At 45.3% G+C, this 23,858-nt stretch overlaps 1 protein-coding gene across 1 annotated transcript; it reads right to left on the reverse strand.

Moving 5' to 3' along the window:
- Positions 1-2,227: 2,227 nt before the first annotated feature.
- On the reverse strand, positions 2,228-22,791 carry dapk2a (death-associated protein kinase 2a). The gene is made up of 9 exons (XM_084191191.1): positions 22,673-22,791; positions 22,137-22,300; positions 18,976-19,197; positions 17,704-17,842; positions 7,302-7,431; positions 6,897-6,972; positions 5,833-5,985; positions 4,734-4,779; positions 2,228-3,063 (listed from the first exon to the last, which is right to left on the reverse strand). The coding sequence occupies exons 2-9, from the start codon at positions 22,211-22,213 to the stop codon at positions 2,317-2,319; spliced, it is 1,590 nt and encodes a 529-aa protein (XP_084047317.1). The 5' UTR covers positions 22,214-22,300; positions 22,673-22,791; the 3' UTR covers positions 2,228-2,316.
- Between the last annotated feature and the right edge of the window lie 1,067 nt (positions 22,792-23,858).

Consider the following 23,858-nt stretch of genomic DNA (forward strand, 5'->3'; position numbering starts at 1 on the left):
CTCTGTAATAACTCCAGTAATAGATGTTAATATAATATATTTTAGGCAGGCCATCATCTATGTTCTCCAGAGTTGACCGTGGCTAAACACAATGACATGTTCAGTATGTTACCGAGTTACTGTAACTATAGATATGAATGGCAGATCTGTGTGAATGACTTTCTGTATCTGCTGAGACGACAACACAACAATATTTGTGTTTACGTAACCGAGGGCAACAACACACCAGTTCTTGACCCATCACTAACCAGTTTACACACAAGTCCCGTGACTGGCTGAGTGATCAGTGACATCAGCAGCATTACATGGGTTAATTAGACACATAGACTGTGTAATATTAATTGGTTAATTAGACATAGACTGTAATATTAATGGGTTAATTAGACATAGACTGTTTAATATTAATGGGTTAATTAGACATAGACTGTTTAATATTAATGGGTTAGTTAGACATAGACTGTTTAATATTAATGGGTTAGTTAGACATAGACTGTGTAATATTAATGGGTTAGTTAGACATAGACTGTGTAATATTAATGGGTTAATTAGACATAGACTGTTTAATATTAATGGGTTAGTTAGACATAGACTGTGTAATATTAATGGGTTAATTAGACATAGACTGTTTAATATTAATGGGTTAATTAGACATAGACTGTGTAATATTAATGGGTTAATTAGACATATACTGTGTAATATTAATGGGTTAGTTAGACATAGACTGTGTAATATTAATGGGTTAATTAGACATAGACTGTAATATTAATGGGTTAGTTAGACATAGACTGTTTAATATTAATGGGTTAATTAGACACAGACTGTTTTAGTTAGACATAGACTGTTTAATATTAATGGGTTAGTTAGACATAGACTGTGTAATATTAATGGGTTAATTAGACATAGACTGTGTAATATTAATGGGTTAATTAGACATAGACTGTAATATTAATGGTTTAATTAGACATAGACTGTAATATTAATGGGTTAGTTAGACATAGACTGTTTAATATTAATGGGTTAATTAGACATAGACTGTAATATTAATGGTTTAATTAGACATAGACTGTGTAATATTAATGGGTTAATTAGACAGACTGTAATATTAATGGTTTAATTAGACATAGACTGTGTAATATTAATGGGTTAATTAGACATAGACTGTAATATTAATGGGTTAATTAGACATAGACTGTAATATTAATGGGTTAATTAGACATAGACTGTAATATTAATGGGTTAACAGGACCATACTAGGACTAAAAGGCTTTTGGACTTGGTTCTGCTCTCTTGGCTCTGTATCACTGTGTTTGGCTGATACAGTACACACACACACACACACACACACACACACACACACACACAGACACACACACACACACACACACACACACAATCACATGTGTAGCATTTCAATCGATAAGGTCTTTATCAGGTTCAGTGGGTTTAGATCAGGTAGGTACAAGCATGTAAAACACACATACAAAAATAACACTATCGACTAACTTCAACCTGATCTCAGAAGGTAGGCCTGATGTCATTAATGCTGTCTGCTCATTATCATTCCTCTACCAAAAACTGCATCAACATTATCAACACTTGGCATTGAGCTATGGAAGAAAAAAACAAGCTACTTCTAAAGTTGCAGACTTTAAAATAAAACCTCAAAACCTATCAAGCCTCTTATAGCATTCTTAGTAAACACAAAGAGAAGCCATTAGAAATACTTTGACATTTCATTTTAGCTGATCACAAAAATAATACTAATGTTTAACAAGGAAAACTAACTAAAGTAAGAATATTCAAAAGAGATGACTCCCAGTGTCTGCTCCTTCCTGTGTCTGTCATTGTCTCTGGGCTCCTGTAACTGCTGATATCTCTACTGTCCAGACTAATACTATACTATACTATACTATACTATACTATACTAGACTATACTATACTATACTATACTATACTATACTGTACTATACTGTACTGTACTATCCAGACACATACTATACTATACTATACTATACTATACTATACTATACTATACTATACTATACTATACTATACTATACTATACTATACTATACTATCCAGACTCAATCAGATCCAGGTTGATACTATACTATACTATACTATACTATACAATACTATACTATTCAGACTCAGTCAGGTCCAGGTTGATACTATACTATACAATACAATACAATACTATACTATACTATACTATACTATACTATACTCTACTCTACTCTACTCTACTATACTCTACTATACTATACTATACTATACTCTACTCTACTATACTATACTCTACGATACTATACCATACTATCTCTTCAATCCAGACTCAGTGAAGTTCAGGCTAATCCCAGACAGCAGATCTCCTCCACAGCTTCTGTTCAGCATTTCCTTCAGCGCCTCATTCACATCATTATTAAACACAGTGGAGAAGTTACAGTTGGGGTACCCCCCTCCTCCTCCTCCTCCACCCCCTCCTCCGACCCCACCGACCCCGTCCGTGACCCCAAACGACCCCACCACGTCCTGCACCCACTTCAGCTCGTCGCTCAGCTCCTGTCTTAGGGCGTCAAAGTGGCTCTTCCTCTCCTGGTAGCGGGCGCTAACGTTGCTGATGCTAACATCCACCACCTTCATCTCATCCTGCAGGCTCCTCTTCATCACCTCCACCTTACGGAACTCATAGCGGATCTGAGACAGCTGGTGGCGGACCCCCTCGCTCTCCTCCTTGTACCAGGACTCCTTGTGGTTGTAGATGGAGACCAGGGCGTCGATGTCCTCCTGCAGGGAGTCGTGGGCCGAGGCTAGCCCAGAGAAGGAGCCCTCCATCTGGCTGATGTCCTCCACTACCTGGGCGAAGCGTTCGAAGTTGGCATAGGTGTTGTTGGGGGGCATGGAGGAGTGGGACTTCATGGTGTACTCCTTGAGACGTTTGGTCTTCAGCTGACGGCGCTCACGCTTCTTGGGGGTCTTGGTCTGGTCCGGGGTCTTGGTGCTGGGGGTCTTGGTCTGGTCCGGGGTCTTGGTGCTGGGGGTCTCCTCCTTGTACTCATTAGACTTGAGACACAAGAGATGAGGAAGAAAGATGGAGGGTTACTGAGCTGGAAGTCACTTACTGGCACTGCATGCCATGCATTGATGATGTTCTGTCCAGCATTGGAATATAAGCCAGTGGTCAGATGCATCCATTACCAAACCACAGGCAACACTCCAGGTGAGATGGTCAGTTATTCATTACCAAACCACAGGCAACACTCCAGGTGAGATGGTCAGTTATTCATTACCAAACCACAGACAACACTCCAGATGAGATGGTCAGTTATTCATTACCAAACCACAGGCAACACTCCAGGTGAGATGGTCAGTTATTCATTACCAAACCACAGACAACACTCCAGGTGAGATGGTCAGTTATTCATTACCAAACCACAGGCAACACTCCAGGTGAGATGGTCAGTTATTCATTACCAAACCACAGACAACACTCCAGGTGAGATGGTCAGTTATTCATTACCAAACCACAGGCAACACTCCAGGTGAGATGGTCAGTTATTCATTACCAAACCACAGGCAACACTCCAGGTGACATGGTCAGTTATTCATTACCAAACCACAGGCAACACTCCAGGTGAGATGGTCAGTTATTCATTACCAAACCACAGACAACACTCCAGGTGACATGGTCAGTTATTCATTACCAAACCACAGGCAACACTCCAGGTGAGATGGTCAGTTATTCATTACCAAACCACAGACAACACTCCAGGTGACATGGTCAGTTATTCATTACCAAACCACAGGCAACACTCCAGGTGAGATGGTCAGTTATTCATTACCAAACCACAGGCAACACTCCAGGTGAGATGGTCAGTTATTCATTACCAAACCACAGGCAACACTCCAGGTGACATGGTCAGTTATTCATTACCAAACCACAGGCAACACTCCAGGTGAGATGGTCAGTTATTCATTACCAAACCACAGGCAACACTCCAGGTGACATGGTCAGTTATTCATTACCAAACCACAGGCAACACTCCAGGTGACATGGTGAGTTATTCATTACCAAACCACAGGCAACACTCCAGGTGACATGGTCAGTTATTCATTACCAAACCACAGGCAACACTCCAGGTGACATGGTCAGTTATTCATTACCAAACCACAGGCAACACTCCAGGTGACATGGTCAGTTATTCATTACCAAACCACAGGCAACACTCCAGGTGACATGGTCAGTTATTCATTACCAAACCACAGGCAACACTCCAGGTGACATGGTCAGTTATTCATCTTTCTACCACAGCTGTTTTTTGTCAACTGGTTGCACATTTAAGTTAGAGTCACAAACGTGTCAAGACAGACATGTTATCAGGAAAAACTCATCTGATTGAATCACACGTCTGATTCAAACTAACAGTCTAGAGCTTCCTCTATCAGACTAGCAAGGTCATCATATCTTATACATTGTCAGTGGGGGGTGCAGTCCATAACAGCTTAACATGCATTACATTACATGGTCATAAACCAAGTATGTCAAAAACCGTACAAACAAGAAACAAATACCTTTCTGCCCTTGAACAGTAAATGTCACAGTATAATTATGAAGCTGTTATGCAAACTATAAAATGCATGAAGAGGCCTTGAGGCAAGTTATGTCACAAAAAAGAAAACATGCATGTCTTAACATCGTCTATCACGGCTGTTTTCATGTGACCATTATATACCTTGATCCAGGTGTGGTTGAGAGCATCTTGAATAGTTAATCTCTTCCTGTAAGACAAACATGTTTATGTACTCACAAGGGGGGGGGGGGGGGGGGGGGGCAGACAGAACAGAGGGACGTCTGTAACTTGATTTTAGACTGTGACAGTGTAAGTCTGTTTTGACCTTGTACACGGATCACTCCGCGTTACTGTCATCAAGAGAGCGTGTACTGTGTAGAGTCATGCAGAGTAACGTAAAGAAACCTCATGGTCTCGAAAGTGTGTAAATGTGTTACATCACTTTTTCTATACAGCTGTTCTACGATGTGCTGTGGAAACACAATACAGAATTTGCCTTCCCTGAGCCAGGAAGACTAGTGTGAGCTTCCGTAGATATTGTCTAGGCTTTAGCTCAGCGGTCTAACAGTCTTTTGGCACACACAGAAAACGCAGGTTCTAACACCAAAACCTCACCCTCTGCACCTCACCCCTGACCCCTCACCTCTGACTCCTCCTCTCCTCTCCCCCTCACCTCTGACTCCTCCTCTCCTCTCCACCTCACTCCTGACCCCTCACCTCTGACTCCTCCTCTCCTCTCCACCTCACTCCTGACCCCTCACCTCTGACTCCTCCTCTCCTCTCCACCTCACTCCTGACCCCTCACCTCTGACTCCTCCTCTCCTCTCCACCTCACTCCTGACCCCTCACCTCTGACTCCTCCTCTCCTCTCCACCTCACTCCTGACCCCTCACCTCTGACTCCTCCTCTCCTCTCCACCTCACTCCTGACCCCTCACCTCTGACTCCTCCTCTCCTCTCCACCTCACCCCTGACCCCTCACCTCTGACTCCTCCTCTCCTCTCCCCCTCACCTCTGACTCCTCCTCTCCTCTCCCCCTCACCTCTGACTCCTCCTCTCCTCTCCACCTCACTCCTGACCCCTCACCTCTGACTCCTCCTCTCCTCTCCACCTCACTCCTGACCCCTCACCTCTGACTCCTCCTCTCCTCTCCACCTCACCCCCTGACCCCTTCACCTCTTGTCTCTCTCCAGCAGTTGTCATATGAAGTTATTAGCCAGCTGACCCTGACCCCTGACCCCCGACCTCTAATCCCTCCTTACATCTTGTCTCTCTCCAGTAGCTGTCGTATGAAGCTTTTGGCCAGCTCACTGGTTCTGCAGAAGAACTCCTGGTCAAACTCGTAGTTCATGGCTGAGATGTTGGCCAGCGTGTCCTGTTGAGTCTCTCCCAGGAAGGGAGACGCTCCACTCAGCCTGGAGCACAACAACAAGGCCAGAACAGGAGGAGGGGAGCGTTAGGAACATTGTTGCTAGCCTTTTATCTCTCCCTCCCCCTCTTAAGTGATAATGCCCTCGAAGCCGGTGTATGGAGGACATATTGACACGGGGTGTTGTTAGGCCCGAGACGAAGTCTAACAACACCCGTACCAATATATCCTCCAAACACCGGCTTCAAGGGCATTATCACTTTTATACAACGGGTTTACCAACGTATTTCAAATAATGATTGACATATTTTCATTAGAAATGTTATTTAGATTAATTTATTCATACTATTTTCATCCTTCCACAAAATATAGTCCCGACACAAATCTAGGGTTGCTAGAGACGCTTATTTGGATACATCCAGAACAATGAGCCAATGAGGCGCGACTCCTGACTCCTGACACGTTCCCTGCCTGTCTGTCTCGTCCCGACTCCCGACTCCTGACACGTTCATTACTATGGGACAGCTGGAGATCGAATTTCAATAGTGAAACAATGTTGCAAATGTCGGAGAGACAGACAGCAAGGTTTAAACAAATCTCCGCTGTTGAAAACTAAATGCTAGTCTAAAAGAAATGTGACATAATGTCTAGATGCTTTTTATAGTGGCAATCAAGTTTATAAATTGCCTGGCTGGGCTGATGAGACAGTGGATTGGGCAGTCAGATGGGAACAGAGTAAATAGGCATTTTAACGTCATAGATTTAGCCGGTGGTAACTTGTGGAATAGACACCGTCTGGAATGCGGTTTTAACCAATCAGCCTTCAGGATTAGACCCACCCGTTGTATAATTATATGTATTCATCTACGCCAACCCTGTTACATGTATGTTTACTTGATGTCTGTTGTGTACCATGATGTTAAAACATGCTTAATGTTGTGTTGAACTTAAACTCACAGGATATAAGTGATAACTCCTATACTCCACATATCTGCCTCCAGTCCCAGTGGTTCGTAGTTCACTATCTCTGGGGCTGAAACAGACAGGTGACCAATCAGCAGAAGACTGCACTAATGCATCAATGATAGAAAAGTAATTGGATCAAAATAGTGTATTTCTTTAATTTTATCTTTAATTTGTCACTAGAAGACTGAATGAATGACAGAAAAGTAATTACATAAAAACAGTGTATTTCCTAATATTATCTTTAATGTGTCAATAACAGACAGAATTCATTAGATTATCATTATTTCCTATTAATACCTGTGATTTGTCACATTGATAATGTAGTTATTCATATTCATGTATAGTAGTCTAGTTATGGCATGTTTATGTGAGCCAGTCTCAAGACTGAAATCTTACCCACAAATTCAGGAGTCCCAAAAATGTTTTTAAACTCTGCCCCCGCCTCGATTTTGTGAGCGAGTCCGAAATCGATTAGTTTGATCCTTGGCAAGGGCACGTTCTTGTCCAACAGCATGATGTTTTCAGGCTGAACAACAGAAAGAGAGAGAGGGGATTTGCTGAGAGAGCATTTTTGATCATCAGTGTGCATGAGTTTACTGGACCTGTTGCAGTCCTGCCTCCTTAGGTGCAAAATGGTCAGAAAATAATGATAAACCCTGTCAAACCCAACGCCAGATAAACCCTGTCAAACCCAACGCCAGATAAACCCTGTCAAACCCAACGCCAGATAAACCCTGTCAAACCCAACGGCAGATAAACCCTGTCAAACCCAACGGCAGATAAACCCTGTCAAACCCAACGCCAGATAAACCCTGTCAAACCCAACGGCAGATAAACCCTGTCAAACCCAACGCCAGATAAACCCTGTCAAACCCAACGCCAGATAAACCCTGTCAAACCCAATGCCAGATAAACCCTGTCAAACCCAACGCCAGATAAACCCTGTCAAACCCAACGCCAGATAAACCCTGTCAAACCCAACGCCAGATAAACCCTGTCAAACCCAACGTCAAATAAACCCTGTCAAACCCAATGTCAGCTTTGGAGAAAAAAAAATACTGAAAAGGCAAAAAGGTAGCTGTGAATTCGTAAATGTAGAGATCAGAACATAAACACAGCTGGATGTGAGAAGTGCACTGTCAGAGAGGTCGGGGGTTAGGGGTCAGGGTCAGAGAGGTCGGGGGTCAGGGGTCAGGGTCAGAGAGGTCGGGGGTTAGGGGTCAGGGTCAGAGAGGTCGGGGGTCAGGGGTCAGGGTCAGAGAGGTCGGGGGTTAGGGGTCAGGGTCAGAGAGGTCGGGGGTTAGGGGTCAGGGTCAGAGAGGTCGGGGGTTAGGGGTCAGGGTCAGAGAGGTCGGGGGTTAGGGGTCAGGGTCAGAGAGGTCGGGGGTTAGGGGTCAGGGTCAGAGAGGTCGGGGGTTAGGGGTCAGGGTCAGAGGGCTTAAGCATGTGATGAAAAAGTAGTCCAGCCCTGTTAAATGGACGGCCGGTCATATTCTGCAGGGCTGCTCCTCTCCTGTTTCCTCCACCCGGGTGACACCTTTTAACATATTGGTCCAACATATTGCACTCAGACCTTCTATCACCGTGCCTGTACTGCCTTCCTGACTTTGGCATGGCCAGCCAGCCGTGGTGTCAAGGAGACGTCACACCTGGACTTCATACAGCCAGCCGTGGTGTCAAGGAGACGTCACACCTGGACTTCATACAGCCAGCCGTGGTGTCAAGGAGACGTCACACCTGGACTTCATACAGCCAGCCGTGGTGTCAAGGAGACGTCACACCTGGACTTCATACAGCCAGCCGTGGTGTCAAGGAGACGTCACACCTGGACTTCATACAGCCAGCCGTGGTGTCAAGGAGACGTCACACCTGGACTTCATACAGCAAGCCGTGGTGTCAAGGAGACGTCACACCTGGACTTCATACAGCCAGCCGTGGTGTCAAGGAGACGTCACACCTGGACTTCATACAGCCAGCCGTGGTGTCAAGGAGACGTCACACCTGGACTTCATATGTGCCTCAGTCTGTACAGTCTGCGTCCCAAATGGCACCCGACTCCCTCTCCCTCTCCCCTGTCTCCCCTCCCTCTCCCTCCTCTGTCTCTCCCGTCTCCCCCTCCCTCTCCCCTGTCTCCCCTCCCTCTCCCTCTCCCTGTCTCCCCTCCCTCTCCCTCCTCTGTCTCTCCTCCTCCCTCTCCCCTGTCTCCCCTCCCTCTCCCTCCTCTGTCTCTCCCATCTCCCTCTCCCTCTCCCCTGTCTCCCCTCCCTCTCCCTCCTCTGTCTCTCCCATCTCCCTCTCCCTCTCCCCTGTCTCCCCTCCCTCTCCCTCCTCTGTCTCTCCCCCTCCCTCTCCCCTGTCTCCCCTCCTTCTCCCTCCTCTGTCTCTCCCATCTCCCTCTCCCCTGTCTCCCCTCCCTCTCCCTCCTCTGTCTCTCCCCCTCCCTCTCCCCTGTCTCCCCTCCCTCTCCCTCCTCTGTCTCTCCCATCTCCCTCTCCCTCTCCCCTGTCTCCCCTCCTTCTCCCTCCTCTGTCTCTCCCATCTCCCTCTCCCCTGTCTCCCCTCCCTCTCCTTCCTCTGTCTCTCCCGTCTCCCCCTCCCTCTCCCCTGTCTCCCCTCCCTCTCCCTCCTCTGTCTCTCCCATCTCCCTCTCCCCTGTCTCCCCTCCCTCTCCCTCCACTCCCGTCTCCCCCTCCCTCTCCCCTGTCTCCCCTCCCTCTCCCTCCTCTGTCTCTCCCATCTCCCTCTCCCCTGTCTCCCCTCCCTCTCCCTCCTCTCCCGTCTCCCCCTCCCTCTCCCCTGTCTCCCCTCCCTCTCCCTCCTCTGTCTCTCCTCCTCCCTCTCCCCTGTCTCCCCTCCCTCTCCCTCCTCTGTCTCTCCCATCTCCCCCTCCCTCTCCCCTGTCTCCCCTCCCTCTCCCTCCTCTGTCTCTCCCGTCTCCCCCTCCCTCTCCCCTGTCTCCCCTCCCTCTCCCTCCTCTGTCTCTCCCGTCTCCCCCTCCCTCTCCCCTGTCTCCCCTCCCTCTCCCTCCTCTGTCTCTCTCGTCTCCCCCTACCTCTCTCCCGTCTCCCCCTCCCCTGTCTCCCCTCCATCTCCCTCCTCTGTCTCTCTCGTCTCCCCCTCCCTCTCTCCCATCTCCCTCTCCCCTGTCTCCCCTCCCTCTCCCCTCCCTCTACCATCTCCCTCTCCCCTGTCTCCCCTCCCTCTCCCTCCTCTGTCTCTCCCCCTCCCTCTCTCCTGTCTCCCCTCCCTCTCCCTCCTCTGTCTCTCTCGTCTCCCCCAGTCTTCCTGTGGTGAGACCACAGCTAGCCTCTCTGTCAATGCTGGGAAGGACTGCACCCTTATTGAACGCTCTTCCATACCTGACACAGCACTTTCTCTCTCTCCCCCTCTCTGTTCATCTCTCTATCTGAGGTAGAGTGCTGTGTGCTGCACCCCCCAGCCCTGCCTCTCCCTAATGGGATTTACAGTATGAAGCTCTCAGCGGTACAGATTTCAGCAGTCCAGCCCTCATGCAAGCAAGCTCCCTGTATTATACAGCTTCCTCCTATTGTATCCCTGTATTATACAGCTTCCTCCTATTGTAGCCCTCTATTATACAGCTTCCTCCTATTGTAGCCCTGTATTATACAGCTTCCTCCTATTGTAGCCCTCTATTATACAGCTTCCTCCTATTGTAGCCCTGTATTATACAGTGCCATTAAACCCCTACAACTCATCCAGAATGCCGCAGCCCGTCTGGTGTTCAACCTTCCCAAGTTCTCTCACGTCACCCCCCTCCTCCGCACACTCCACTGGCTTCCAGTTGAAGCTCGCATCCGCTACAAGACCATGGTGCTTGCCTATGGAGCAGTGAGGGGAACGGCACCTCTGTACCTTCAGGCTCTGATCAGTCCCTACACCCAAACGAGGGCATTGCGTTCATCCACCTCTGGCCTGCTGGCTCCCCTTCCTCTGCGGAAGCATAGTTCCCGCTCAGCCCAGGCAAAACTGTTCGCTGCTCTGGCACCCCAATGGTGGAACAAGCTCCCTCACGACGCCAGGACAGCGGAGTCACTCACCACCTTCCGGAGACATTTGAAACCCCACCTCTTTAAGGAATACCTGGGATAGGATAAAGTAATCCTTCTAAACCCCCCCCCCCCCCCCCCCAAATTGTAAAGTGGTTATCCCACTGGCTATAGGGTGAACGCACCAATTTGTGAGTCGCTCTGGCTAAGAGCGTCTGCTAAATGACGTTAATGTGCCCTTGAGCAAGGCACTTAACCCTAATTGCTCCTGTAAGTCGCTCTGGATAAGAGCGTCTGCTAAATGACTAAAATGTAAAATGTAAATACAGCTTCCTCCTATTGTAGCCCTGTATTATACAGCTTCCTCCTATTGTAGCCCTGTATTATACAGCTTCCTCCTATTGTAGCCCTGTATTATACAGCTTCCTCCTATTGTAGCCCTGTATTATACAGCTTCCTCCTATTGTAGCCCTCTATTATACAGCTTCCTCCTATTGTAGCCCTGTATTATACAGCTTCCTCCTATTGTAGCCCTGTATTATACAGCTTCCTCCTATTGTAGCCCTGTATTATACAGCTTCCTCCTATTGTAGCCCTGTATTATACAGCTTCCTCCTATTGTAGCCCTGTATTATACAGCTTCCTCCTATTGTAGCCCTGTATTATACAGCTTCCTCCTATTGTAGCCCTGTATTATACAGCGTCCTCCTATTGTAGCCCTGTATTATACAGCTTCCTCCTATTGTAGCCCTGTATTATACAGCTTCCTCCTATTGTAGCCCTGTATTATACAGCTTCCTCCTATTGTAGCCCTGTATTATACAGCTTCCTCCTATTGTAGCCCTGTATTATACAGCTTCCTCCTATTGTAGCCCTATATTATACAGCTTCCTCCTATTGTAGCCCTCTATTATACAGCTTCCTCCTATTGTAGCCCTGTATTATACAGCTTCCTCCTATTGTAGCCCTCTACTATACAGCTTCCTCCTATTGTAGCCCTGTATTATACAGCTTCCTCCTAGTGTAGCCCTGTATTATACAGCTTCCTCCTATTGTAGCCCTGTATTATACAGCTTCCTCCTATTGTAGCCCTGTATTATACAGCTTCCTCCTATTGTAGCCCTGTATTATACAGCTTTCTCCTATTGTAGCCCTGTATTATACAGCTTCCTCCTATTGTAGCCCTGTATTATACAGCTTCCTCCTATTGTAGCCCTGTATTATACAGCTTCCTCCTATTGTAGCCCTATATTATACAGCTTCCTCCTATTGTAGCCCTATATTATACAGCTTCCTCCTATTGTAGCCCTGTATTATACAGCTTCCTCCTATTGTAGCCCTCTATTATACAGCTTCCTCCTATTGTAGCCCTGTATTATACAGCTTCCTCCTATTGTAGCCCTCTACTATACAGCTTCCTCCTATTGTATCCCTCTACTATACAGCTTCCTCCTATTGTAGCCCTGTATTATACAGCTTCCTCCTATTGTAGCCCTCTATTATACAGCTTCCTCCTATTGTAGCCCTGTATTATACAGCTTCCTCCTATTGTAGCCCTGTATTATACAGCTTCCTCCTATTGTAGCCCTGTATTATACAGCTTCCTCCTATTGTAGCCCTGTATTATACAGCGTCCTCCTATTGTAGCCCTGTATTATACAGCTTCCTCCTATTGTAGCCCTGTATTATACAGCTTCCTCCTATTGTAGCCCTGTATTATACAGCTTCCTCCTATTGTAGCCCTGTATTATACAGCTTCCTCCTATTGTAGCCCTGTATTATACAGCTTCCTCCTATTGTAGCCCTGTATTATACAGCTTCCTCCTATTGTAGCCCTGTATTATACAGCTTCCTCCTATTGTAGCCCTGTATTATACAGCTTCCTCCTATTGTAGCCCTCTACTATACAGCTTCCTCCTATTGTATCCCTCTACTATACAGCTTCCTCCTATTGTAGCCCTGTATTATACAGCTTCCTCCTATTGTAGCCCTCTATTATACAGCTTCCTCCTATTGTAGCCCTCTATTATACAGCTTCCTCCTATTGTAGCCCTGTATTATACAGCTTCCTCCTATTGTAGCCCTGTATTATACAGCTTCCTCCTATTGTAGCCCTATATTATACAGCTTCCTCCTATTGTAGCCCTGTATTATACAGCTTCCTCCTATTGTAGCCCTATATTATACAGCTTCCTCCTATTGTAGCCCTGTATTATACAGCTTCCTCCTATTGTAGCCCTGTATTATACAGCGTCCTCCTATTGTAGCCCTGTATTTTACAGCTTCCTCCTATTGTAGCCCTGTATTATACAGCTTCCTCCTAGTGTAGCCCTGTATTATACAGCTTCCTCCTATTGTAGCCCTGTATTATACAGCTTTCTCCTATTGTAGCCCTGTATTATACAGCTTCCTCCTATTGTAGCCCTGTATTATACAGCTTCCTCCTATTGTAGCCCTGTATTATACAGCTTCCTCCTATTGTAGCCCTGTATTATACAGCTTCCTCCTATTGTAGCCCTGTATTATACAGCTTCCTCCTATTGTAGCCCTGTATTATACAGCTTCCTCCTATTGTAGCCCTGTATTATACAGCTTCCTCCTATTGTAGCCTTCTATTATACAGCTTCCTCCTATTGTAGCCCTGTATTATACAGCTTCCTCCTATTGTAGCCCTGTATTATACAGCTTCCTCCTATTGTAGCCCTGTATTATACAGCTTCCTCCTATTGTAGCCCTGTATTATACAGCTTCCTCCTATTGTAGCCCTGTATTATACAGCTTCCTCCTATTGTAGCCCTGTATTATACAGCTTCCTCCTATTGTAGCCCTGTATTATACAGCTTCCTCCTATTGTAGCCCTGTATTATACAGCTTCCTCCTATTGTAGCCCTGTATTATACAGCTTCCTCCTATTGTAGCCCTGTATTATACAGCTTCCTCCTATTGAAGCCCTGTATTATACAGCTTCCTCCTATTGTAGCCCTCTACTATACAGCTTCCTCCTATTGTAGCCCTGTATTATACAGCTTCCTCCTATTGTAGCCCTGTATTATACAGCTTCCTCCTATTGTAGCCCTGTATTATACAGCTTCCTCCTATTGTAGCCCTGTATTATACAGCTTCCTCCTATTGTAGCCCTGTATTATACAGCTTCCTCCTATTGTAGCCCTGTATTATACAGCTTCCTCCTATTGTAGCCTTCTATTATACAGCTTCCTCCTATTGTAGCCCTGTATTATACAGCTTCCTCCTATTGTAGCCCTGTATTATACAGCTTCCTCCTATTGTAGCCCTGTATTATACAGCTTCCTCCTATTGTAGCCCTGTATTATACAGCTTCCTCCTATTGTAGCCCTGTATTATACAGCTTCCTCCTATTGTAGCCCTGTATTATACAGCTTCCTCCTATTGTAGCCCTGTATTATACAGCTTCCTCCTATTGTAGCCCTCTACTATACAGCTTCCTCCTATTGTAGCCCTCTACTATACAGCTTCCTCCTATTGTAGCCCTGTATTATACAGCTTCCTCCTATTGTAGCCCTGTATTATACAGCCTCCTCCTATTGTAGCCCTGTATTATACAGCTTCCTCCTATTGTAGCCCTGTATTATACAGCTTCCTCCTATTGTAGCCCTGTATTATACAGCTTCCTCCTATTGTAGCCCTGTATTATACAGCTTCCTCCTATTGTAGCCCTGTATTATACAGCTTCCTCCTATTGTAGCCCTGTATTATACAGCTTCCTCCTATTGTAGCCCTCTACTATACAGCTTCCTCCTATTGTAGCCCTGTATTATACAGCTTCCTCCTATTGTAGCCCTGTATTATACAGCTTCCTCCTATTGTAGCCCTGTATTATACAGCTTCCTCCTATTGTAGCCCTGTATTATACAGCTTCCTCCTATTGTAGCCCTGTATTATACAGCTTCCTCCTATTGTAGCCCTCTATTATACAGCTTCCTCCTATTGTAGCCCTCTATTATACAGCTTCCTCCTATTGTAGCCCTCTACTATACAGCTTCCTCCTATTGTAGCCCTGTATTATACAGCTTCCTCCTATTGTAGCCCTGTATTATACAGCTTCCTCCTATTGTAGCCCTGTATTATACAGCTTCCTCCTATTGTAGCCCTGTATTATACAGCTTCCTCCTATTGTAGCCCTGTATTATACAGCTTCCTCCTATTGTAGCCCTGTATTATACAGCTTCCTCCTATTGTAGCCCTATATTATACAGCTTCCTCCTATTGTAGCCCTGTATTATACAGCTTCCTCCTATTGTAGCCCTGTATTATACAGCTTCCTCCTATTGTAGCCCTGTATTATACAGCTTCCTCCTATTGTAGCCCTGTATTATACAGCTTCCTCCTATTGTAGCCCTGTATTATACAGCTTCCTCCTATTGTAGCCCTGTATTATACAGCTTCCTCCTATTGTAGCCCTGTATTATACAGCTTCCTCCTATTGTAGCCCTGTATTATACAGCTTCCTCCTATTGTAGCCCTGTATTATACAGCTTCCTCCTATTGTAGCCCTGTATTATACAGCTTCATCCTATTGTAGCCCTCTATTATACAGCTTCCTCCTATTGTAGCCCTGTATTATACAGCTTCCTCCTATTGTAGCCCTGTATTATACAGCTTCCTCCTATTGTAGCCCTGTATTATACAGCTTCCTCCTATTGTAGCCCTGTATTATACAGCTTCCTCCTATTGTAGCCCTGTATTATACAGCTTCCTCCTATTGTAGCCCTGTATTATACAGCTTCCTCCTATTGTAGCCCTGTATTATACAGCTTCCTCCTATTGTAGCCCTGTATTATACAGCTTCCTCCTATTGTAGCCCTGTATTATACAGCTTCCTCCTATTGTAGCCCTGTATTATACAGCTTCCTCCTATTGTAGCCCTCTACTATACAGCTTCCTCCTATTGTAGACCTGTATTATACAGCTTCCTCCTATTGTAGCCCTGTATTATACAGCTTCCTCCTATTGTAGCCCTGTATTATACAGCTTCCTCCTATTGTAGCCCTGTATTATACAGCTTCCTCCTATTGTAGCCCTGTATTATACAGCTTCCTCCTATTGTAGCCCTGTATTATACAGCTTCCTCCTATTGTAGCCCTGTATTATACAGCTTCCTCCTATTGTAGCCCTGTATTATACAGCTTCAATCCAACATCTTTCTGCTGATCTTATAAAAACATTCCTCTTTAAAGAGAAAAGCCACTTATTCATGTTTATATAAAATAGTAAAAGCTGCTGAAAACTTGATGAAATATCCTCCATATTTTATGTTTCACAGGAGACAGAAAAAGGAGAAGTGACTGTATTGGATTGAACTCTAGGTTGTAAGAAGTTATTAATTCATGAGTGGTGCCGTGGCAGTTCTCTTTCAATGGAGAGTCGTACCAGCGTGGTTGTGTGGATGGGCACCATGGCAGTAGGACCAGCGTGTTGTGAGGATGGGCACCATGGCAGTAGGACCAGTGTGTTGTTGAGGATGGGCACCATGGTAGTAGGACCAGCGTGTTGTGAGGATGGGCACCATGGCAGTAGGACCAGTGTGTTGTGAGGATGGGCACCATGGTAGTAGGACCAGCGTGGTTGTGAGGATGGGCACCATGGCAGTAGGACCAGCGTGTTGTGAGGATGGGCACCATGGTAGTAGGACCAGCGTGTTGTGAGGATGGGCACCATGGCAGTAGGACCAGCGTGTTGTGAGGATGGGCACCATGGCAGTAGGACCAGCATGTTGTGAGGATGGGCACCATGGCAGTAGGACCAGCGTGTTGTGAGGATGGGCACCATGGCAGTAGGACCAGCGTGTTGTGAGGATGGGCACCATGGTAGTAGGACCAGCATGTTGTGAGGATGGGCACCATGGCAGTAGGACCAGCGTGTTGTGAGGATGGGCACCATGGTAGTAGGACCAGTGTGTTGTGAGGATGGGCACCATGGTAGTAGGACCAGCGTGTTGTGAGGATGGGCACCATGGCAGTAGGACCAGCGTGTTGTGAGGATGGGCACCATGGCAGTAGGACCAGCGTGTTGTGAGGATGGGCACCATGGTAGTAGGACCAGTGTGTTGTGAGGATGGGCACCATGGTAGTAGGACCAGCGTGTTGTGAGGATGGGCACCATGGTAGTAGGGCCAGCGTGTTGTGAGGATGGGCACCATGGTAGTAGGACCAGTGTGTTGTTGAGGATGGGCACCATGGTAGTAGGACCAGCGTGTTGTGAGGATGGGCACCATGGCAGTAGGACCAGTGTGTTGTGAGGATGGGCACCATGGTAGTAGGACCAGCGTGTTGTGAGGATGGGCACCATGGCAGTAGGACCAGCGTGTTGTGAGGATGGGCACCATGGTAGTAGGACCAGTGTGTTGTGAGGATGGGCACCATGGTAGTAGGACCAGCGTGTTGTGAGGATGGGCACCATGGCAGTAGGACCAGCGTGTTGTGAGGATGGGCACCATGGCAGTAGGACCAGCGTGTTGTGAGGATGGGCACCATGGTAGTAGGACCAGCGTGTTGTGAGGATGGGCACCATGGTAGTAGGACCAGCGTGTTGTGTTTAGTTGCAGCTGCTCTTCTGAATGAATGACATCACTAGACTGGCAGCACACTCAGAGTTAGACTGGCTCACCTAAGAGGGCTGTTGGCCACAGAGATGATTTGTCACCACAGAAACTAAATCTGGTCCTCGCCTCTAAAATGGCTACCTCATAAAGGCAGCACACACACACACACACACACACACACACACACACACACACACACACACACACACACCTTCAAATCAAAGTGTGCTATCTTCCTAGAGTGTAGGTAGTGGACCCCCTGTAGAATCTGTTTGATAAACTGAGTGGCTTCCTCTTCACTCAGAGACTCCTTCTGGGCCAGGAAGTCAAACAGCTCTCCTCCTGACACCCTGCAACACACACACACACACACACACACACACACACACACACACACACACACACACACACACACACTGAGCATCTCTCAATCGTAGCAGAACAGATGTTATAGGTGAAAGACCAAAACCAGAGTGGCTCCCAGGCTAAGACTGTGTTTGTTACTGTCTGAGACGGACCCATTATTAGCTGATGACAATTTCATGGATTATACATGACTACAACGTTTCTAAAAAAAAAAATCAGGGGCATTTCTCTCTGGCCTCATTCTGATTTGTCCGGACCATAGACAGTCTAGGGTCAGGGCCCCTACCCACAAAGCCTTTCAGAGTAGGAGTGCAATCAGTCCACATTAATCAATCAGTCCACATTAATCAATCAGCCCACATTAATCAATCAGTCCACATTAATCAATCAGTCCACATTAATCAATCAGTCCACATTAATCAATCAGCCCACATTAATCAATCAGTCCACATTAATCAATCAGTCCACATTAATCAATCAGCCCACATTAATCAATCAGTCCACATTAATCAATCAGTCCACATTAATCAATCAGTCCACATTAATCAATCAGTCCACATTAATCAATCAGTCCACATTAATGTCCACATTAATCAATCAGTCCACATTAATCAATCAGTCCACATTAATCAATCAGCCCACATTAATCAATCAGCCCACATTAATCAATCAGTCCACATTAATCAATCAGCCCACATTAATCAATCAGCCCACATTAATCAATCAGCCCACATTAATCAATCAGTCCACATTAATCAATCAGTCCACATTAATCTTATTCGTTATGATCTAAACTGGTCCTAGATCAGCACTCTTTACTCTGAGAGGCTTTGTGGCTACAGGCCCAGAGGGGTATATACTACAAGGCAGGATCAATGAGTTAGCCAGCTAACTTTGATAAACAACCAGAAATAAAACACACATTTCCTGGTTCATTAAGAAATGCTAATCTTTAGAGATGTGTTTCTGGTTGTTGAGTCAACTAAATAATTCCCATTTCAAGCTTATCTTTCAAAAAAAAAAAAAAAAAAAGAAGTGATGTAAGAATATTTAGGCAAGTTAGCTGGCTAACTCCTTGGTCCTGGTTTGTAGTATTCCCCCCTCTGGTGTCACTCACAACTCCAGGATGAGCACCACGTCAGTGCGGTTCTCGTAGACGTCGTGGAAGGTGACTATGTTGGGGTGTTGTGTCTGCTGCAGGATGTTGACCTCTCTCTCTATCTCCTCCCTCCTGACTCCCCGCCGGCTGGATCTGCTCTGACGTTTCTTGATGAACTTAGCGGCGAACTCCAGACCTGTGCTCTTCTCCCGGCAACGCTTCACGATGGCAAACTGACCACTGGAACCCAGACGACAGGAGGGACACAAAAAATGATGGAAAAAATATTGAGCTTGAAAAAAAATTATGATTATGTTGTTAAAACCTGCACCATGTGTCTCTACAGAATCAGATCAGACGAACGGTAGATGGGAGGGTATGTTATTTCAGTGTCAGAAAGGAAAGGTCCGTTACGTGTCAGGAGGAATCATCAGAGGATTTTCATGTATTATACAATAGAACATTTCTAATATCTGTTGCGGCATGTGTAAAACACTGTCTCTTTAAATACTGTAAATAACCACGGTGCAGTCAGAAGGTGTGGTATGTTGAAAGGTTAACTCAATTTGTCCTGCAGAATGTTCAGACATTTCCTGCGAGGCGACCGGTCTATTCATAGTGGAGTGGTAATGCAGCAGTCAAGTCCATGTGACAGCATGAGCCGAGCATGACAACTCTGGGGTTTTACATCGTGCATTCACTTTCACAGACAACTAAACACATTTGAAAGACCAACGGGTGTTGTGCAGACCTGTGTTGACCCGAATACGGTAGCCTATGGGAAATGCTTTGCCGCACTTGATTTAGTAGTCTGCCATGTACAATGGAACCAACGGAATAACCACACAAATGCACACTCTAAGCTAAATCAAGCGCACCTCAAATACTTCCAATTCCTTAATGTCTAAGACCCAGCTCTGGGGTTTTCTCCTCACATACAAACAGAGGAAAGTAAAGAAACCGAGAGGATGTGGGGAATAAAGTCAACGGTCATTCAGTGGCTGTATACCAAGTTGCACCCTACACTCTTAGAAAAAAAGGTTCCAAAAGGGTTCTTCGGCTTTCCTCATAGGAGAACCCTGTTCAGTTCCAGGCAGAACTATTTTGGGTTCCATGTAGAACCCTCTGTGTAAAGGGTTCTACATGGAACTCAAAAAATATTCTACCTGGAACCAAAAAGGGTTCTTCAAAGGCTTCTCCTATGGGGACAGCCGAACAAACCCTTTTAGGTTCTAGATCGCAGCTTTTTTTTTTTTAAGAGTGTATTCCCTATATAGTGCACTGCTAATGCCCAGGGCCCATAGGGGATAGGGTGCCATTTGGGATGCGAACAGTGATTGTGTCTCCATGTGTTTTTCCTCTACTGTCAGTACAGTGAGCCAGTGAGGTAAAATAAAGCTCCACTTCCTCATTCACGGTGTAGCTGTGTGAGTAGACATAAACACAGACCTCTAAAGATAGAAGGAAGCCATCTTGAAACAGCAGCGTGAGGGGTGACTGCCTGCCAGCTCAGCTGCCTCTAGAGAAGTGGTGACTGCCTGCCAGCTCAGCTGCCTCTAGAGAAGTGACTTCAAATAAACTACTGGGTCACTGAGTACAGCCTGAGTGCTTTGAGAACCTGGTCAGTACAAGGAAAAAGCTATGTTACCTCAACCAATATTCCCTTAATCTCTTTCAAACATCTAGTTTTCAACCTTGTTGATTTCCGGACTGGGTAAAGCTACAAAAAGGGAATTGAGATAGAGTTGCACATAGCGGCTAATGGCCTGTAGTGATGAGCTGCATGTCTATGGCCATATTATAAGATTCACGTTGTGGTCTTCTAATATGAACCAAAACGGCACAACACATTGTGAGGCAGCATGAAAGGAAGCATCAAAGGCTTTAATCTACGTCATATCGCTGAGTCTACCTTTAAACAGGTCTTTCATCTACGTCATATCGCTGAGTCTACCTTTAAACAGCTCTTTCATCTACGTCATATCGCTGAGTCTACCTTTAAACAGCTCTTTCATCTAGGTCATATCGCTGAGTCTACCCTTAAACAGCTCTTTCAACTACGTCATATCGCTGAGTCTACCTTTAAACAGCTCTTTCATCTAGGTCATATCGCTGAGTCTACCTTTAAACAGCTCTTTCATCTACGTCATATCGCTGAGTCTACCTTTAAACAGCTCTTTCATCTAGGTCATATCGCTGAGAATACCTTTAAACAGCTCTTTCACCTACGTCATATCGCTGAGTCTACCTTTAAACAGCTCTTTCATCTATAAGACTATTCACACAGACACATCTGGAAGGACAGCCTGAGTATTCACACAGACACATCTGTAAGGATTCAACAACATCTGAATGCACTGATGCAGGATAATACCAGTGTCATCTCAGCTGTAGATATAACATCCGGAAAGTACCTTTTCGTATATACAGAACAGTGTTTGTGAAGGTAGCAAGTAACAACACAAGTGACACAACCACATTCACTGTCATGTCAATAGAGCAACCCCATTCACTGTCATGTCAATAGAGCAACCACATTCACTGTCATGTCAATAGAGCAACCACATTCACTGTCATGTCAATAGAGCAACCACATTCACTGTCATGTCAATAGAACAACCACATTCACTGTCATGTCAATAGAACATCCCCATTCACTGTCATGTCAACAGAGCAACCACATTCACTGTCATGTCAACAGAGCAACCACATTCACTGTCATGTCAATAGAGCAACCCCATTCACTGTCATGTCAATAGAGCAACCACAATTCACTGTCATGTCAACAGAGCAACCACATTCACTGTCATGTCAATAGAGCAACCCCATTCACTGTCATGTCAATAGAGCAACCACAATTCACTGTCATGTCAACAGAGCAACCACATTCACTGTCATGTCAATAGAGCAACCACATTCACTGTCATGTTAATAGAGCAACCACATTCACTGTAATGTCAATAGAGCAACCCCATTCACTGTCATGTCAATAGAGCAACCACATTCACTGTCACGTCAATAGAGCAACCACATTCACTGTCACGTCAATGTGTACCTACGACTTTTGACCCTCAAAGGTTTCCTCTAAGTGCTCCATAATGTGACGTGGTTATGGGGCCGAGATATGCATTACAATAGAATAGAACAGAATACAATGTAACTTCGTTATAATAGTGTACCTTCCTAATTCTTCTCCGATGTGGTAGAAATCCTCCACTCTCTGCTGCTTGAACAGGGCCATGCCTGCAGTCTTCATTGACGGGGATGATGATGTGGTGATGATGTGTAATATCGCTGTTAGTCCCGGACGGGGTTCTCTATTCCTCCATTATAGGAGTAAACCCTGTCATAAAAGACCACAATATATTTATAATAGTTCAGCAGGGTCCGTGTTGCGTCTGCTTGGAGTAGCACAATAAGAATCAGAATCAGAGAAACATTTAGCCAACATACAAACCTCTCTTTTTAATGATCATGACAATATAGTCATTATGACTAGAAAGTGTTATAACTAGTGTTATTCCTACTACCACTCCTAGACTGTATGCCAACTCTTAAAAGCGACATAATGCAGGCACATTTGATGGAACTTCATAGCCTGCATCGCCAAATATCAAGGACATTGTGTAGCGCAAGACACTAGCTGACGCATACAGATAAACCATTAGAATAATGTTAAATAGGTAGAAATATAGCGCCATTTAAAAGCTCTTACCATGTTGAAGTTACTGTCAAAGCGTGTCCACAAACTTCTACGTTCACTCTTGTTTTTTTTCGAAGTCTACGGAGCACACAGTAAACCGCATTTCTCTGCTGACCAGGCGCACTCTCAGATTTCCGGGGCGATCTTGCGCCAAACTAAATGTCACTTGTTAACACGCGCGTGAGCCGCCTTCCCTGAGTGTGTTTTCAAAGTTAAAAATAAAAGTGTGTGTGTGTGTCCGTTCTCGTCCACTGCGTATAACATACAATGACTGTACAAAACATTAAGAACACCTGCTCTTTCCATGACTGACCAGGTGAATCCAGGTTAAAGCTAATGTATGATCACTTATTGGTGTCACTTGTTAAATCCACTTCAGTCTGTGTAGATGAAGAGGAGGAGATAGGTTGAAGAAGGATTTTTAAGCCTTGAAACAAATTGAGGCATGGATTGTGTACGTGTGCCATTCAGAGGGTGAATGGGCAAGACAAAAGTACAGGGTACGGTAGTAGGTGCCAGGCCCACTGGTTTGTGTCAAGAACTGCAATGCTGCTGGGTTCTTCATGCTCAACAGTTTCCCGTGTGTATCAAGACCGGTCCACCACCCAAAGGACATCCAGCCAACTTGACACAACTGTGGGAAGCATTGGAGTCAACATGGGCCAGCATCCCTGTGGAACGCTTTCGACACCTTGTAGAGTCCATGCCTCGACGAATTGATGCTGTTCTGAGGGCAAAAGGGGGTGCAACTCAATATTAGAAAGGTGTTCCTAAAATGGTGTACATTCAGTGTACATAGTACACATAGCATAGTATAGTATAGTATAGTATAGTATAGCATAGCATAGTATAGTATAGTATTCTATTATCGCACTGCTTTGCTTTATCTTGGCCAGGTCGCAGTTGTAAATGAGAACTTGTTCTCAACTGGCTTCTTACCTGGTTAAATAAAGGTGAAATAAAAATAAATAAATAAACAGTAAGGAGTGTTGAAAAGCCCTGCCATGTGGTGTAGTGTAGTAACTATGCCACAAGAGGGCAGAATAGCACTAGGACATTAACACAGACACCATCACCTCGTTATAATACTGCATCAGGTATGGGTTCTAATGGAATTAATTTAGATTCAGAAAGTCAAAGTGCTGGTAGAGAGAGAGAGAGAGAGAGAGAGAGAGAGAGAGAGAGAGAGAGAGAGAGA

Source organism: Coregonus lavaretus (genome assembly GCF_964263955.1).
Source record: "Coregonus lavaretus genome assembly, contig: HAP1_SCAFFOLD_315, whole genome shotgun sequence".
NCBI lineage: Eukaryota > Metazoa > Chordata > Actinopteri > Salmoniformes > Salmonidae > Coregonus > Coregonus lavaretus.

Excerpts from the sequence above, each read along its gene's own strand:
- dapk2a (XM_084191191.1), bottom strand. The coding sequence starts at position 22,213 with ATGAAGACTGCAGGCATGGCCCTGTTCAAGCAGCAGAGAGTGGAGGAT. Across the intron at positions 5,986-6,896 it reads GGAGTTATCACTTATATCCT|GCTGAGTGGAGCGTCTCCCT; the intron begins GTGAGTTTAAGT and ends GTTGTGCTCCAG. Across the intron at positions 4,780-5,832 it reads CTACTGGAGAGAGACAAGAT|GAAGAGATTAACTATTCAAG; the intron begins GTAAGGAGGGAT and ends TTTGTCTTACAG.